Genomic DNA, 17,962 nt, shown 5'->3' on the forward strand with positions numbered 1-17,962 from the left:
AATAAAATGCCTAATCATTTCATATTTAGGACTTAAAAAAGAATTAATGCATTTTACCCCTTAAATTGATTAAATCTTGCATTTTTAGGAATAAAATGCCAAATTATTTCATATTTAGGACTTAAAAAAAGAATTAATGCATTTTACCCCTTACATTGATTAAATCTTGCATTTTTAGGAATAAAATGCCTTATTATTTCATATTTAGGACTTAAAAAAAGAATTAATGCATCTTACCCCTTAAATTGATTAAATCTTGCATTTTTAGGAATAAAATGCCTAATTATTTCATATTTAGGACTTAAAAGGAATTAATGCATTTTACCCCTTAAATTGATTAAATCTTGCATTTTTAGGAATAAAATGCCTAATTATTTCATATTTAGGACTTAAAAAAAAGAATTAATGCATTTTACCCCTTAAATTGATTAAATCTTGCATTTTTAGGAATAAAATGCCTAATTATTTCATATTTAGGAGTTAAAAAAAAGAATTAATGCATTTTACCCCTTAAATTGATTTAATCTTGCATTTTTAGGAATAAAATGCCTAATTATTTCATATTTAGGACTTAAAAAAAAGAATTAATGCATTTTACCCCTTAAATTGATTAAATCTTGCATTTTTGGAATAGAATCCCTAATTATTTCATATTTAGGACTTAAAAAAGAATTAATGCATTTTACCCCTTAAATTGATTAAATCTTGCATTTTTAGGAATAAAATACCTAATTATTTCATATTTAGGACTTAAAAAAAGAATTAATGTATTTTACCCCTTAAATTGATTAAATCTTGCATTTTTAGGAATAAAATGCCTAATTATTTATCATTTTTTTTATATTTTAGTTGGAGAGTGCTATGAGGTTGGCTCAGGTGGTACACAGTCATGATGTTGGAGACTGGTTTTATGAGGCGGTTCCTGATTTTTTGACTCGATATGATCGAGTCATGACCGAGTGGAGGGGTCATTTGGTTGATAGACCCTTCTTTAAAAGACCTGATCATGGCACTGTATCTCATAAACGTGCACGCGAGGTAGTATTATTTATTTGTCAGAAATTTCACGATAAACTTGTTTACAATTGATAATGTATTGAAATGTTATAAATGTTACCGCAGGCTGAGACTAGTGATGCACAGTCTTCCGATGACCCACTTCATGTCTCCCAGAAACGCTTACGCCAAGTACTCTTTGATAAACTTCTTAAATAATGCATGATATGGTACTCTCTTCTTAAATAATGCATTGATATGTATTAACATATTATTGTAGGGTGAGACTGTTGATGTTCATACTACCCATCCTGTCGGTAGTACAACACCTCCTCCCTCCCAGCAGACCCCTCATACATCGGCTCCCCCTCCCACATCTGTTCCACCTCCTACATCCACTACCCCTCCTACATCTGTTCCACCTCCTACATCATCTCCCATTTCTACCTCTGTTCAAGTCGGTGTTGAGGTAGTGTATTAATTTGGTTCTTTAAAATTGCATTTGTGCATTATGTGCATTGTGTGTGATTATTATTTTTTATTATTTTAGGAGGTTGAGACTGGTACTCCTCCGACACAGCTGACCACTCCTGTCACTCATCCTCCCGGCGTTCAGGTACTAATCAGTATATTTAATCACAACCACCACTTAGTTAGTATTTCTTATGTGGGACTAAATTGTTTTGCTGATTCATATTTATTGCAGATTGATAGTGCTACACCTGCTTCTGCTACACCATCTCTCCCGATTGCTTTTCATCCTGTTGATATGGAGGTATCATTTATTTCTCAGTGTTGAGTTAAAATTCATCATGTATAACTACTCTTGAATGGTTGCATGATGTTTGTTGATTTAATTGCAGCTTGCTAGTGCTACTCCTGTTACACGAGGATTTGTTGATTTTCGTGGTAATGTTACCAGTGTTCCTGCTAAGTTAGCCTCCATATTCGAGGTACAATTTAAAAGAATTAATGCATTTTGACATGTTTAGTTACTCCTGTTACATGTGTTCATTGTTTTGACATGTATTTGCAGATCGACAGAAGTGAAGACTTTTATAAAGATAAGGAGAGGCGTGGTGGTGAGGACAGACAGGGTGATTTGACTATGCCAATTAAGAACCGAAAGATCGACTGGATTTTTACACATTGGTGGGCTGGTAATCTGCCATATGTTTTTGAAAGACACACAGATATTACCATGTTCCTTAGTAAGAAGCAAGTGCAGACCCTGACACCCAGGAATGAATTGGAGGATGATGTTGTCAATGCTTATATGGAGTTGGTAAGGCTTCGAGAGAGGTATATGTGGCAAAACGGGGATCTACATCCGGCAAAGAGGTTTTTCATTGCTCCTAGTTTCCTCATGTACCAGTCTCAGAGATTAAGCACAAATCTGAATGTACTAACATCTAATACCTACATCTCTTTAATTACAAATGTCTATTATTTCTTGAATTATGTTGTTACTGACGTCTATTTTACAGATGGATCCATACAAGAAGACAGGAGCGGAGCTTGCTGATCAGATTGACTTCTTTAAGACCTACCATAGGCAATTTCAAGGGGCAGATATCCAATTATGTGATTATGCTTTATTTCCTACATACACTGGAGGTCATTGGATCTTGTTTATTGTGGACCTGAACAAGATGAAAGTTCTATTAGTTGATCCACTTCGTGAGGATGGTCCCCACAGTAATTTCAAGATGCTTTACTCCGTCCAGTATTACTTCATGGTAACCTCTAATCTTTGCATATTTAGACTTATAAAAAGAGTTGATGCTTAATAAAGAGTTATGCAAATAATTCATGTCTTTTAGCCCTTAATTTGATTTATTATTTGCATATTTAGGATAAAATGCTTAATAAAGACTTATAGAAAAGAATTCATGTCTTTTAGCCCTGAATTTGATTTATTATTTGCATATTTAGGATATAATGCATAATAAAGACTTATAAAAAAGAATTCATGTCTTTTAGCCCTTAATTTGATTTATTATTTGCATATTTAGGATAAAATGCTTAATAAAGACTTATAAAAAAGAATTCATGTCTTTTAGCCCTAAATTTGATTTATTATTTGCATATTTAGGATAAAATGCATAATAAAGACCTATAAAAAAAATTCATATTTTTTAGCCCTTAATTTGATTTATTATTTGCATATTTAGGATAAAATGCTTAATAAAGACTTATAAAAAATAATTCATGTCTTTTAGCCCTAAATTTGATTTACTATTTGCATATTTATGATAAAATGCTTAATAAAGACTTACAAAAAGAATTCATGCTTAATTATTTCATATTTGTTACTAATTATTTGAAATTGTAGGAGAAAGTCCTCCCGTGCTGGCTAAATTACTTGGACCCCCAGAGATTTACAAAGAAATTCATGAAGATGGCTATAGTTACGGCTCGGCCGAAGCAAGATACTGGAGTTGATTGCGGCGTCTTTCTATGCAAGTATGTGGATGCCATTCTTAATGGGATTAGATTGGAGCATGTTGTCTGGCATCCATATGATGATGTAGAGACATTTCGTTATCGCATTACTTGGGAACTGCGTAGGGGACGTGCTCGTCATCTTTCAACATGGGGATTGACCCAAAGAAATTTGGGTTTATGATTTATTTCTTGAATTTGTATTAGAAGATTTATTGGACTTGTATTTGTATACTTATGTTGGTTCTTGTGGTAGTTTTTCGATTGTTCATGTTGGTATGAACTTATTTAGAATGGTTAAATTGTTCGTATGGATTTGGTTTGCATTTTTGATTTGGATTTGGTTTGGATTTTTGATTTGGTTAGCTTTTGAATGTTAGAATAAATGGTTAGAATGTTTATCATTTTCGATGAGGATTGGTGTTTAATTTGTTGGATTGGTGTTTGATTTGTTGGAATGGTTATGTCTTTTTATTGTTGAGTTTGTAGCGTAGAAACAGGGAAAGGAAAACTAGGAATTGCAGGAAACTGCAGGCTGCAGAAACAGCAAAACCTGCAGTCTGCAGGTTTCAGTACCCTTCCGCAATGAATCATTGCGGAAGCAAGTCCAATCCGCAATGAATCATTACGGAAGCTTGAAACTTCTGCAAAAATCACACTATGGTCACCTTGTTTCATCTTTTTATAAATTGGTCACTGCTTATGAATAAATTCGAATTAAATAATAAAAACTCTTACAATTATTGCAAAAAATGCCTGGAACACTGAAAATTTTAAAAAATAATTTCTGTATTTTTTTCACCATTTCTCATTTTTTTCCATTTTATTTTGATTTTTTCCTTTAATAATATGTAATAATTCGAATTAAAAATAAAGAAAAAATAAAAAAAAACTTTTCTAAAAAATTAAATAAAAATTAGAGAAGAGACTGAAATTATTAAAAAAGAGTGTCACTAATTTATTTTCACCATTTCCCATTTTTTCCACTTTATTTTGATTTTTCTCCTTGAATAATGTGTAATAATTCAAATTAAAAATAAAGAAAAAATAAAAATAATGGACATTTCTTAAAAATTAATTAAAAATTAGAGGAGACACTGAAATTATGAAAAAATAGTGTCACTATTTTTCTTAACAAATCTGGACTTTTTTCCATTTTATTTTGATTTTTTCCCTTTAATAATATGTAATAATTCGAATTAAAAATAAAGAAAAAATAAAAATAATGGACTTTTCTTAAAAATTAATTAAAAATTAGAGGAGATACTGAAATTATGAAAAAATAATGTCACTAATTTTCTTTCACCATTTCTGACTTTTTTCTTTTTTTTTTGAATTTTTTCCTTTAATAATTTGTAATATTTCGAATTAAATAGTAATAAAAAAGAAAAAATAGAAATTTGTTTAAAATAATTATAAAAAATACACCAAACACACAATATTTGCACTAATTTTTCCAGTATTTTTTTTTACAAAATTACACTTATTCGCATAAATATTCATCGTGTGATTCAATACACGTCTCAAGTACCACACACGTGTCTTGGTATCCAGACACCGTGACCCGCTTTTTAAAATACCGCTCACGTGGTTCCAAAATCATCTTTGACTTTTTGGTACCAACATCCTAACTGATATTTTCTGTATTTTTTTTAAAAAAAAATTACAATTTTTTCAATTTGATTTTTCATTTTATTAATTCATATAAATTCGAATTAAATAATAAAAATTCTTAAAAATTAATCAAAAATTAGAGGAGACACTGAAATTATCAAAAAATAGTGTCACTAATTTTTTTCACCATTTCTCATTTTTTTCCTTGAATAATATGTAATAATTCGAATTAAAAATAAAGAAAAAATAAAAAAAGGACTTTTCTTAAAAATTAATTAAAAATTAGAGGAGAGACTGAAATTATCAAAAAATAGTGTCACTAATTTTTTTTTTTTTTGATTTTTCTCCTTGAATAATATGTATTAATTCAAATTAAAAATAAAGAAAAAAAATAAAAAAATGGACTTTTCTTAAAAATTAATCAAAAATTAGAGGAGACACTGAAATTATCAAAAAATAGTGTCACTAATTTTGTTTTACCATTTCTGACTTTTTTCCTTTTTTTGATTTTTTTCCTTTAATAATATGTATTAATTCGAATTAAAAATAAAAAAAATGAACTTTTCTTAAAAATTAATCAAAAATTAGAGGAGACACTGAAATTATCAAAAAATAGTGTCACTAATTTTTTTCACCATTTTTGACTTTTTTCCATTTAATATTGATTTTTAAAAAAAAATTAAAATTGAGTTATTTCTCAAAAATTCGAAGCTAAGCAAAAACAGGGGAAAACAGGGGAGAAACTAGGGACCTTCCGCAATGAATCATTTTGGAAGCAAAACACTTCCGCAATGAATCATTGCGGAAGTGGGCCCTTGGACCAGGTTTTAGCAGTTGACTTTCTACTGCTCCCCTGTTTTTTCCCTGGTTTTTTCAGCTTCGAATTTTTTAAAATTTGTACTTATAAGAAAAGTAAATAATAGCTCAAATACATACCAAATAATATTTAAAATCCAAATTCAAATATTACATTCCAAATTCAAATATTACATTCCAAATTTAAATTTCTACATTCAAATAAATTGCGAATTAAATCATTTAAAATTTCTATTTGGGTTTTTTAGACAACGCCTCCTATCATGTCCGGCCACACCACAAAAGCCGCAATAACGGATTTTTTCAGTTGACGTCTCAATACCACTTTTAGACCTTCTCGACTTCTTCTTTGTTGTTGACGTCTCAATGCCACTTTTATACCTTGCTGAATCCTTCTTTCTTCCCTTTGTTTGTGACATTGGAGGATTGAATATTGGATCATGTTCATCGTAACTTGGAACTCCTCCTCCAATCTTGAATTATTTTCTTCTTCACGAAACTTTTCAATCACGTAACACTTTCCTTTCTCAATCAAATCCATCACGTAATTGTATCGTGGTTTTGAACAACTTCCAAGAGCACCCAAACCTTGGAAAGATTTACACAAAACACTATACCTTGCCGTTGTTGAATCACCAACATCAACAAGAACGGGAGGATTATAAGGCGAAAAACCATCAATTTTATTTGCGCTCGCCGTCCATCTTGATTTGATAAAAATTGTTGGTATCATAGTTTTTTTGTTTCTTGTCAAGATAACGTAGGATATGTTTGCAAAGCATCCGGGAATGTTCAAATTTTTTACATTCACAATCAATATTTCCTTCCAAAGAAACCATTACCCGATACCTTCTTCTAAGATTCTCCGGCACATTATACTTCTCAACTAAATACAACTTCCACATATAATTGGAACCATCTTTGCAATTATTTACCACATAAGATGTGCTTTTTCTAAGCTCATTTTGAAATTGCCTAAATATTTCTTTTATGTAAATAGAAGAAGCATGATTTTCCAAGGCAGAATTAAATATCAATCTCCTTTTCTTATACTCGATCTCGTAGTCGGCTTTAACCTCATTAATATTTTGTGTTTCCAAAGCCTTTTGTGAATTCTCAATGAATTCTTTCAACCCAGTTGAAGCTTTCACATACTCGTCAAAAAATGAATTCATGGACTCGCTTCTTGAGGTGATGGTCATACCGACGGAGAAATGTTGTTTTGTATAAGCACGAATCCATTTATCTTTTATGGCATACATATCGTTTAGCCAAACATGATCCTCGAGTCCATACTTATCAACCAAAACCTCCCACTTACCAAAAAATTTCGTGGGTGACAACGACTTGTGCAAACAATCATTAAAATCCCCTTTAAATTCCGGATATTGTGTGTACAAAGCCGACAATTTTTCGGGAAATTTATTACTTATGTGCCACGAACATAATATGTGCTTGGTATCCGGCAAAATCTCGGCAATAACATTTTCCAATGCCATATCTTGATCCATAATAATAGTGAGGGGAGGTTTGTTTCCGACGGCTTCCAACCATGTCTTCAAAACTCATTTATATGAAATCTCCGTCTCATCCTGCATGAGTGCAAACCCGAACAAGATATTTTAGTAATGGTGATTGACCCCGGTTATTGGTATAAACGGCATACAATACCTATTGGTCCTATATGTGGAGTCAAATGAAACAACATCTCTAAAATTCGTGTATGCGTTCAATGATCGACGATCAACCCAAAACAAACCTCTAACTCTATTTTCTTCATCCAAATCAACTCGATAGAAAAAGTTTCCAAAACTTTTTTCTTTCAACTGTCGTAGCAATGCCATCCCACTCTCTGCATCACCGGAATCGAACACCCGTCTCCGATTATCACGAATTACGTTACGAACATCTTGATTAGAAAATCCAAGTTTTTCCACACCACCCCATGTTTCACCAAGAAATCTCATCGCTTTAGCGGTTTCAATGCCCGATTTATCAAATAACTCAAGCAATGCTCGGGTAATCGGATCTATATTTTTGGACCTTTGCATGAATTGTACTTTATCCGAGATTACCATATCATGATCATGCTCTAATTTAACCAAAGTTACTTCCCATTTATCATTTTAAACTCTATGAGTGACACACATTCGAGCACTACAATTTATTCTCGGAATTACATCTCTAATCCTTCTTTTTTCCTTTCTTTCATCACCAACATCCAATTTCGTACTAGAACCTAGTCTTCCACCCTTACGACAAATATACAAACAAGAGGAGATACCATTACCCCATGAATGTCTATGAGTACTTCTAATAATAATCTCAAATCCAACACTTGTACCATAATCTCTATAAAAATTTTCGGCTTCATCCAAAGTGTTAAAAAATGTACCAACGCAAGGCACAACACTATTCATATTTGATTTTGAAAAACCGTAACTTTTTTTTGTCAAAACTCATATCATCATCAACATCATCATCACTTATATTCATTTTCTCTTCTCTACAAAAATCATCATCATTCATTTTTCCTTTTCCCTTACAATCTCCCTCTTCTTTTTTATAATATTTCTCTTTTTCCATATACTCAATATCATCATTATCCATATTCTTTTTTTCCATATACTCAATATCATCATCATCCATATCCAATTTTTTCTTACATTTATAATTATCAACATCTATCAATTCATTAACATCATCTACAATAAGCTTACGATAAACCGGATTTTTCCCAACGGGTGTAAAATAATCAAAATCGTCATACTCACTAGATGAACTTGAATAATTAAATAAATGAGATGCCATTAAAAATAGTAAAGAAAAACTAACCTCTTTTTGGCTCCAAATTGAAAAATGATAGAGAAAAATGGTGAAATTGGGTTTACAAAGCAAAAAAACGAAGCTGGTAAGGCAAAATTAATGCACACTTCCGCAATGAATTATTGCGGAAGGTGTATTTAATGCTTCAACCAACCCACGCGCTAAAACGCGCAGAAACTGTCAAAACATTAATTCCTTCCGCAATGAATCATTGCGAAAGCAACAGCTTACGCTATGGTTCACTGCGGAAGCAGTTTGGATAATTGTTTATTTTTTGATTTCTTTTTGGTGAAGAAAATAATTAGTAAAAAAATTTAAAAATTCATAATAACATTCATGTTACTTGTCAATATTACATAAAGTTTTTATATCAATTTTTTTTAATTATTATTGTATATTTTGCCTTTTTTTGATGAAAAAAATACATTAAATATTTAAAAAAATGTCTAAACATATAATACTTAATTTTAATTTATTTTTTATAATATATAGGTATGTGAAAAAATAATTAAATATTATTTTGTTGAGAAAATATATTAAGCACTTGATAAGTATGAATGGAGTACAATGTCTATAAGTAAGTTATATCATTTCATTTGAAATTTCTAATATTGAATTATAAATATATTTAAATTAGAAACACATTTAAAGCACATATTATTTAAATAAAAAATTAAAAAACAAAACAAAACGCTTCCGCATTGTATCACTGCGGCTTCCGCAATGTATCATAACATATGTCTTCCGCATTGTTTTATTGCGGACGCACAAAACGCTTTCGCATTGTATCATTGCGGCTTACACAATGTATCATATCGACGCCTTTAACGACTGTGATTTGTTGGCTACTAGCCCCGTGGAGCCAACCGTGACTAGAGATGCACAAAAGGCCCACCGGGCCGGGCCGGGCTTTCCAAAAATATTAGAGCCCGGTATGGGCCCTTGAGGCGGGCCTAACCAGGCTTTTTTCGGACCGGATCGGATCGGACCGGGCTTTTTTCTAATTTAAATTGGATCGAGTTTTATTAGAGATTCCGAAGATTACATATGTTAGCAACTAGATCATCGTAAAAATGTATTAGTTTACATGGAATATTTTATGAAAACATTACTTCGTTGAAAACATTTAAGTTCGGTAAAAAATAAACATGTTTATTGAATAATATGTTTTATCATTATTATCCAAATATATATAGTGTATTTACTATATCTTCTTTTATTATTTATGTAATGAAATATATAAATGATATTTATTAATCACAAATATGTAAATATATGTCTGTTTAAAGTATTATTTATATTTTTGGTAAATGTGAATTTATAAATATATAAGAAAATATATTAGAATAATCATATTTTAACCGGGTTTTTTCGGGTTTTTAATCGGGTCGGGCCGGGCCGAAACCCGGGCTTTTAACTGGGCCGGGCCGGGCTTTGCCTAAAAATATAGGGTCCGTCAAGGCCCAAAACCTGGGCCGGGACCGGACCAGGCTTGGCCGAGTTTTGACCGGATCGGGCCTGACTAGATTTTCGGGCTCGAACTTTTTGTGCATATCTAAATTTAACCGTGACCGTGGAACTTTTGACTTTGGTTAAAGTTAGGAAACTTATTTAGTAGGAGTACAGTTTGGAGAGCGGTTTCAGAAAAAATTAGTTGAAATAATTAAATCTCAGTGGGGTCTATTATTTGAACATGCTGCCTCCATTATTGATCCACAAATCTCTCTCGTCCACCCTCTCTCTCTCGCATTATAAAAAATTCCACTGTACTAGTTGCAGTTCCAGTGGGCTCAACTTTACCATCCCTATCTTCTACTTTCTACTTCCCCCGCCCCTCATCCCTCAATTATTATTTTACTGCCTCACCTCTTAATCTTTCTTCTTTCCCAAAATCTTTAGGTAAATTTAGCAATTATTTACCAACAAGATCTTGTTTTTTGAGTTGTTTATGCGAAATTAAGGCACCCCTTTATGTTTTCTCTCTTAACCACTAATTATTTGCTCTAAAGTTTCTTGCTTTATACTTTTCATGCTCTTATAGTACAGTAGTTGTGTAAAGGTCAGACATTTTTGAGTAATTATGATAAAAGTTCGATTTTTTTCCTCTTTTTTTCTTTATCTGTTATGTGATTGTTTTGATTTGACAATGAGGTTATCTATAGATTTATATTTGTATAGTTGAAATGTTGTGTGTATAGTTTATGCACCACAGTAGAAAACATAGCACATGTTTAGGCCTTGTTTGTTTGCCATTTTTTAAGTTTTCTTTTTGTCCTCATCTTGATCTGCTTATATAATTTTTTATATTTTGGTGTATATAATTTATGCATGCTTGTCTCAGGGAGTGATGTGCATCTTTTGTATTAAAGTCTTGAAGATTTGAGATAGTTCAACTTTGTTGTCAAGACAATCTATGGGTGAATCTGTGGTGAATGCACCAGATGTCCAAACTAAGGTACACTTTCTTGTCCTATGGCGTGTTAAATTTTGTCAATTATTAGTTTTGTTCATAAGTGGTAAATCTGAATTTTCCTTGATTGTTTAAGGTTTTTGTTAATTACGAATAGGTGTCGGATATTCGTGATGTGTTGTTATTAATTGTCATACTGTTTCTTGCTTGGATTATTGGTTTTATTTGGGATTTTGTTATTTAAACAGAAGCGAGGCTTGTTGCTAAAATTTTTATTTTGTTTACAAGTGTTAAATATAAATTTTACATGTTTTTATAAGTTTCTTGTTCATATGTAACAAGTGTGCAGATATTCATGATGTGTTGTCATACTGTATCTTGGTTGAATTACTGTGTTTTATTCAAAATTTTGTTAATTTATCAGATGGGAGGCTCAGTTAGCCCTCATGGTGCTTTGGAAGTATCGATTTCATTTGGTAGATTTGAAAACGATTCACTTTCATGGGAAAAATGGTCGACTTTCTCGCCGAATAAGTACTTGGAAGAAGTAGAGAAATGTTCAACCCCTGGATCTGTTGCTCAGAAGAAGGCATATTTCGAAGCCCACTATAAGAAGATTGCTGCTCGGAAGGCAGAACTCTTAGAGCAGGAGAACATGATGAGAACTGATTCTCTGAGATCGAATGACCTGAACTGCACAGATTATTCCACGAGCACATCTGGGACCGAAGCTGAACATGGTACATTAAATGGTCAGAACCTTGCTGAAGAAGTTGAGCTAGACACGAATTCAGTTAGTGAGGAGAGTAGCAGCCTTGTTAATGAGTCAGCAGAAGCAGATAGAAATGGGAATGCTATAGAATGTCAAAACTCACTGGTTGAGACTGCTGGTGCAGAAATAGAGAGATTACAGTTCAAAGAAGTTGATTATTCAGGAAAAGCTGATTTGATTACGGATAAGATTTTAAAAATATCAGAGGAAGTTCAAGACACAGATGAGAAGCCTGTGAAATCAGAAAACGAGACGATAAGCATGGTGGAGGGTCAAGTGGAAAAATCTGAATTCAATGCGGACAATACAGATCAAAAGGTGATTCTGGACCGTTTTACCAAACTACTTCTAGTTGTCAGTTGTACTGGACCTCTTAATTTCTTCTCATAAACATGAGTTAATTTGCTTGTATGTGCCTTCTCAAGTTGATAAATATTTTGTCATTAGGTACCTCAGGCCAAAAAGGAGCAGAATTCAGCTTTAATTATGAAGAAGAAACCAGTTTTACCTACAACAAAATCAACGGGGCCCTCAACTCCTACAAACCCTAGATTGCCCATGTCTGTGTCAACCTCCACCCCAAGATCGTCTAAGCTGGGATCAACCTCTACCTCAAAATCGTCTAAGCTGGCGGCAACCTCCACTTCAAGATCGTCTAAGCCAATGTCAGCCTCCACCCCAAGATCGTCTAAACCAGTAACAGCCTCCACTCCAAGATCGTCTAAGCCGGTATCAGCCTCCACCCCAAGATCGTCTAAGCCGGTATCAGCCTCCACCCCGAGATCGTCTAAGCTGATATCAGCCTCAACTCCAAGATCATCAAAGCCAGTATCAACCTCTACTCCAAGATTGTCAAAGACGGAATCAACCTCCACACCAGGATCGTCCAAAACAGGGTCAGCAGCCACCTCCGGATTGCGTAAGCCACTTTCGACGTCCAGTCCGATATTGTCGAAGCCGACATCCGCTCCAAGATTATCAAGGCCGGCATCAGCTTCCAGTTCTAGGTTGTCAAAGCCGACGTCAAACTCATTAGTGAGGCCTGCATCTCAATCTTCAACAAGAAAGACAAATGTGTCATCGCCAAAGAGCAAAATTTCATCTAGAGCAGAAATCAAGGTAGCAGCTCCTACAGCACTTAATAAGTCTGTTGATACAATTTCTTTTAATCCGTCTAGACAGTCTTCAATTATGGAGCATATGGGGGACAAAGACATCGTGAAACGAGCTTTCAAGTCATTCCAGAACAATTTCAACCAGTTACACCCATCCCGTGTTGAAAATCCACGTGGCCCAAGGCCGGTTAGTCCTAAATGTTATTTTTCTTGTTAAGATACGTAAGATTATATTACAGATTTTTAGTCTTCCTAATATGCTAGCTTCGTGTTTTCTTTTCCTTCTTTGGCAATCTAAATTGAGAGGTGTTGTGATTTTTTACCATTTTGGGCAGAAATCAGCAAGGGGATCATCAGAGCATCAAGATTCAAGTTCTGTAACTTTTCAAAAGGAGAATGAGAGGTAGTCTTAGAGTCTTGTCTTATCTAATGACATGCCATTGATTTTCTAAATCTTTTACTTTGAAAAACAGAGTGTTAAAGCCCTTGATGTATTTATAAGGTCACCTATCATTGTTATTATGTTGCCTTCTCAATTAGTTGCTGCTAGCTTATCTGCATTTAAACTTTGCTTGTCCTTTCATATCCCAAAAGCCAAAAGTACACAAACATCTTCCTAACACCAATATTTCAAAGAGTTCTTCAACGAACGGGTGATTAATGCAGTAGAGCCGAGAATATGTCTTCAGACCCGTGCATTACCTTATTACCGGTTTCTATCAAAGCCTAGCACTTCATTGCATGAATATCCATTTTATGGAGTTCCTTTCGCTGCCAAGTTTATTTTAGCTTATGATGAGTAGGCAACATTATTAATCATTCCTAGAACAAATGTATCTATTTGGTGTCTACATCGGTAATATTAGTTGCTGAACCATGTAAAACAATGATTTTTTTTTATATCATATATGCTCATATGTATACTAGCTTTATTCACTAATCCCATAATAACTACTCATCTGTAGAACAAGGAAGGCAACAGGGAAGATGAATGCTCAAAGAATCAATGTTGGAACTAAATGGAGTACTGCATCATCAAGGTAATATATGTAACTTGTTACTCATTCATTAGTTTAAAAAAATTGTTACTCTCGAAGTCATGGAGGAATCAAGGTAATATATGTATTTTGTTACTCAATTATTTAAAAAAATGTTATTCCCAAAGTCATGGAGAATCATCGTTGTTCAAGCGCTCTGCAAGTCTTTTGCTGGTTTCTTCTTTGTTTATACGTCGAGCTGTTCAGCAATTTTATCTTTTACCCACTATTCAAATTATATGTAGAATTATATTTTAACTTAAGTTCCTTGTTTTGGTGACAAGCTTCCAAAAATATATGTACAGTGTACTCGCAAATGTGAAAAAGTGGTGCATGTTGCACCAATTGTTTCCTGATATTAAGTTGATAGACATTATTATCAATGACCTGATCTCTAGCTACGCTTTGAAACAAACCTTGAATGTCAGACGTACTATATTCATCAAATCCTGTCAATGTTTAGAAACATGCGAAGAAGCAGTTATGCTCATTTATGATCTACACATATAACCAGTATGATAATTATTATACGTGCCTAATGATTTCGGTAAAATCATAATGTATCTGGAAATCATTCACATTAATGAAGTAGACCTTTTATTCTTTTTAACTTTTTCAAACTTGCATCCTTATCATGTACTATATAAACTAAATTTTATTTCAGTAATTTGCTTGATATAGTATTTAATTACTTGCTCATTTTGAATAATTTGAAGCAGGTCACATATAGAAACCGGAGCAGGAATATATATGAAGCCTGATACATCTTCTCCGGGCCCAATAAGTGAAGAGAGAGCCGAAAAGCGGAAAGCGGTTACACCCCTGACCCCTTTATTAATAATCTTCTTCACTATCTTCTATTAGCAAGAATGCACCTTTCTATATTTTCTCTATTTTTCTACAGTTCCTCAAGAATCTGGAGGAGAAGTCATATGCCAGGGAAGAAGAGAAAAGACGTCTTAGCTCAAAACCACAGGTCTCAAATACTTGCAAAGTTGCAAACCTGGACGAACTTCTTTATCTTTACCATTAACTATTTATGTTTAGGGAACAAACTTTATATCCTTAAAAAGAAAAGAAAAATTCTATTTGACAAGGCAAATTTGACTTTAGACTTTAGAGGAGAAAGATGCTGAGATTGTGATAAAGATGCACATGCTGAACCTCAACCTCAAATCTGAATTATTAGGATGGCGACCCAACTCGAAGCCACAAGTCCTTGATAAATATATTAGTGTTTTCCTTTTCTCCCTTTCCCCTGTCTGACATTAGTATCCTTGACTAAAGGAAAGTTTAAAATATACAGGGACTCGTAAATAAAAACATCTGCGAAACTTAAAAGCTTTCTGCAATTAACATATCTTGTTTTTTCATTTTGTGTCTTACAGTTATACAAAGGCAGATGCTTCAAATGTTGTGACATAAAGCATTTGTCTTATACTAATCCATTGCCATATAAACAGTCAGTGGAATTGACAGGCACCTTCATGTTATAATCTATAAAATTATGAATCATTTCTTATATTTAATTTTGGTGATGTGGAGAAAAGTGGATAATATGACCTATCTGTTTCAAGTTAGACTAATGTTTAAATACATAGGCTATAGGCAGTTTATAAATCATGTCTCTTGACTAACACAATCTGTATTCAACTTTTGGCACTTATTATCCGTGAAAAGAGGGTAGACCTAGTGTTTTTTTTCCGTAAGAGCAAGGGGGAGGGGTGGTATGCATAAAAAAATGAAGTATAAATCCCTTCCACATATAATAAGCGCGGAAAAATTGGCTGTGTATTTCATTTGTTTAGGACCCGGACCCATATATTTATGTATGTGTATGTGTATGTGTATATATACTCGTTGCATAAAGCCAATTGTTTGGTGATGATGCATCCATACTGGTATGATTTATGGAATGCAAAAGGTACAAGATGCAATGGTTATGTGCAAACTCTCTGCACCAAGGTCATGAAAGAATCATCTGGTTGCTGTGCTAATTGGAGTGCAGGGGACTTGTATGCCCAAGTGCCTTAGAAATCTCTCTTTTTTAATGAATGAACCTTGTTGTCTGGACCTAGTGTTGTTCGCATTCATTCACAGACAGACAGTATAGTCATTATAACTTCTAATAGTTTCTTATTAAATAGAGTTTCTTTAGACATCCCATGGTCCTGTCAGTTATTTATTGAACTGCTTAGCCTGTTGGTGTCCTGCAATTGAAAATTTTGGCACGCACCACCACCAACCTTGACCAAGGTTCTGAGCTGTCTCAATATGAAAAAAAGGTCAATTAATTTATATATTTTTTTCATGTAATTTTGTTGAACATGAAACATTAGATTTCTTTTTCTCAGTAACTGATATCGGTTATTAGATCATGTCATATAATGTTTATAAAGATGTGATGTACGTGTACCTGTCTTTCGTTTACAGTTCCTACTCTTTTTCTCTTTAATTATGTTCATAATTTTGTGGCTTTGCATATGACGGTGCAGGATGCAGTGGAGAACAAATAAACCTGTATGACATGCAAATCATTGCTATATGTAAATTCCAGCCTTTGTGAGATAAGATGTACTATACATGTGAAGTAGCATGAAAATACCCCGAGACAACTCAAGTTGACGGAAAAAGATGCACGTATGCAGGAAATTGATTCAACTCATGTTCTAGCGCATTATGACATACATGCTAAATAGCAAGACGACTGTCAAGTACCATGAACTACCCGCTGATACGGACAATGCCCAACTGATTTTTGGTCAATGGGTCGGGTTTTCATAATGTCAGCATATAATGGAAGGGGGCTGCTAGGGTCACCGGACTTCCGAGTTCACCTTTTAGAATCATAGAAATTCCACTTTTCGAAATGTTTGAAGCTATACAATTCAGTACATCATTGCAATAATAGTGCTAGCATAGATATTTAGTAAATTGGGGATAAGCTTTCTTTTTGTGCAAATATTGAAACATATCTTAGAAATTGTAATTTCTAGACTGGATAGCAAGTAAAGCCTTTTTCTCTATTGCATATCCTACGGAATTTCTTCCTTCAGTGGATAGTATTAAAAGCCTTTTTCTTTCTTGAATATCCTCCGGAATTTCATATTGTTTTTCTTCCGATCTTGAAGTATAAATTTGAGATGATGCAGGGAGAATCCAGTTGGAACATATTATTTATAAGACTTTTTTGCACTTTGGTGGCTTGTACTAATTAGTTTTTTTACTTTGATGGCCGAATTTAGAAACTGAGCAACTGTGTGGCTATAAAAATAATTTTAAGCCATTTGCATGGCTCCGCGTATGGGCCTTTAACGTCGTTAACGGTGAGGCAGGGCATATTGGTCGGTTCATATTTCAACGGCTCTATTGTGTGTATATATGTGAGTATAACCCTCAGTTTTGCATACCCAAATCAGATAATCTCCAAAATTGAAGCAGATCTAAACCAAGAATGAACCACCAATGTTTATGCAGAAATTGGGCAGTGGAGAAAACGTCATGGACTGAGTATAATCTGAGTCGTCGATTTCTAACATGTGCTACCCAAACCTGCAACTTCTTCAAATGGGCTGAGCCGGAGTTCAATGGTCGAAGCAGAGGTGTGATTAATGGTCTGTTGAGGAATATAGGGAGGAAGGATAATGATCATATCATGGAGTTGGTGGCAGCTCGAAATGAGTATAGTGAGGAGATCAAGCAGTTGAGAAATGAAGTCACGAAATGGCGTGCATTTGCTGTGTTGCTCATGTTGTATGTTTTTCATACATGGTTTAGCTCAGTTGCTGAGGAAAAAGGTGATATTTAGTGTTGCTCCTGTTGTATGTTTACCTGTTGTAATATGGATTTTAAGGAAGGATGTTATGTTATTGTATTAGGACTAGTCTTGTATTAGTAATGTAGTGATGTACTTTGGTTTCTGTTATTAAAG

General features: G+C 33.6%; 2 protein-coding genes across 4 annotated transcripts; one reads left to right on the top strand and one right to left on the bottom strand.

Annotated features, from left to right (window-relative positions):
* Positions 1-6,115: 6,115 nt before the first annotated feature.
* LOC141660879 (protein FAR1-RELATED SEQUENCE 5-like) lies at positions 6,116-7,370 on the bottom strand. Its single transcript, XM_074467860.1, has 2 exons — positions 6,721-7,370; positions 6,116-6,575 (listed from the first exon to the last, which is right to left on the bottom strand). Exons 1-2 carry the CDS (start codon positions 7,368-7,370, stop codon positions 6,116-6,118), a joined length of 1,110 nt encoding a protein of 369 aa, XP_074323961.1.
* Positions 7,371-10,409: 3,039 nt separating this feature from the next.
* On the top strand, positions 10,410-17,086 carry LOC141725071 (uncharacterized). Of its 3 annotated transcripts, none has more exons than XM_074527452.1 (9): positions 10,410-10,596; positions 11,039-11,152; positions 11,532-12,197; positions 12,336-13,181; positions 13,330-13,397; positions 13,960-14,034; positions 14,751-14,844; positions 14,936-15,007; positions 16,527-17,086. In XM_074527452.1, exons 2-9 carry the CDS (start codon positions 11,111-11,113, stop codon positions 16,545-16,547), a joined length of 1,884 nt encoding a protein of 627 aa, XP_074383553.1. In that variant the 5' UTR covers positions 10,410-10,596; positions 11,039-11,110; the 3' UTR covers positions 16,548-17,086. The 3 variants fall into 3 exon arrangements, with proteins under 3 accessions (XP_074383553.1, XP_074383551.1, XP_074383552.1); XM_074527450.1 differs by having other exon boundaries at positions 10,412-10,596; positions 12,327-13,181; XM_074527451.1 differs by lacking the exon at positions 10,410-10,596 and adding an exon at positions 10,646-10,756 and having other exon boundaries at positions 12,327-13,181.
* The last annotated feature ends 876 nt before the right edge of the window (positions 17,087-17,962 follow it).

This window comes from Apium graveolens, chromosome 5 (genome assembly GCF_009905375.1).
Source record: "Apium graveolens cultivar Ventura chromosome 5, ASM990537v1, whole genome shotgun sequence".
In the NCBI taxonomy this organism is placed as follows: Eukaryota; Viridiplantae; Streptophyta; class Magnoliopsida; order Apiales; family Apiaceae; genus Apium; species Apium graveolens.

Bases quoted from the DNA above. Each gene is read 5' to 3' on its own strand.
- LOC141660879 (XM_074467860.1), bottom strand. From the start codon at position 7,370: ATGGCATTGGAAAATGTTATTGCCGAGATTTTGCCGGATACCAAGCAC. The intron at 6,576-6,720 runs GTATCGGGTAAT...TATCAAATCAAG, and splicing joins CCGGAGAATCTTAGAAGAAG to ATGGACGGCGAGCGCAAATA.
- LOC141725071 (XM_074527450.1), top strand. From the start codon at position 11,111: ATGGGTGAATCTGTGGTGAATGCACCAGATGTCCAAACTAAG. The intron at 14,035-14,750 runs GTAATATATGTA...AATTTGAAGCAG, and splicing joins TGGAGTACTGCATCATCAAG to GTCACATATAGAAACCGGAG. The intron at 15,008-16,526 runs GTCTCAAATACT...ATGACGGTGCAG, and splicing joins GTCTTAGCTCAAAACCACAG to GATGCAGTGGAGAACAAATA.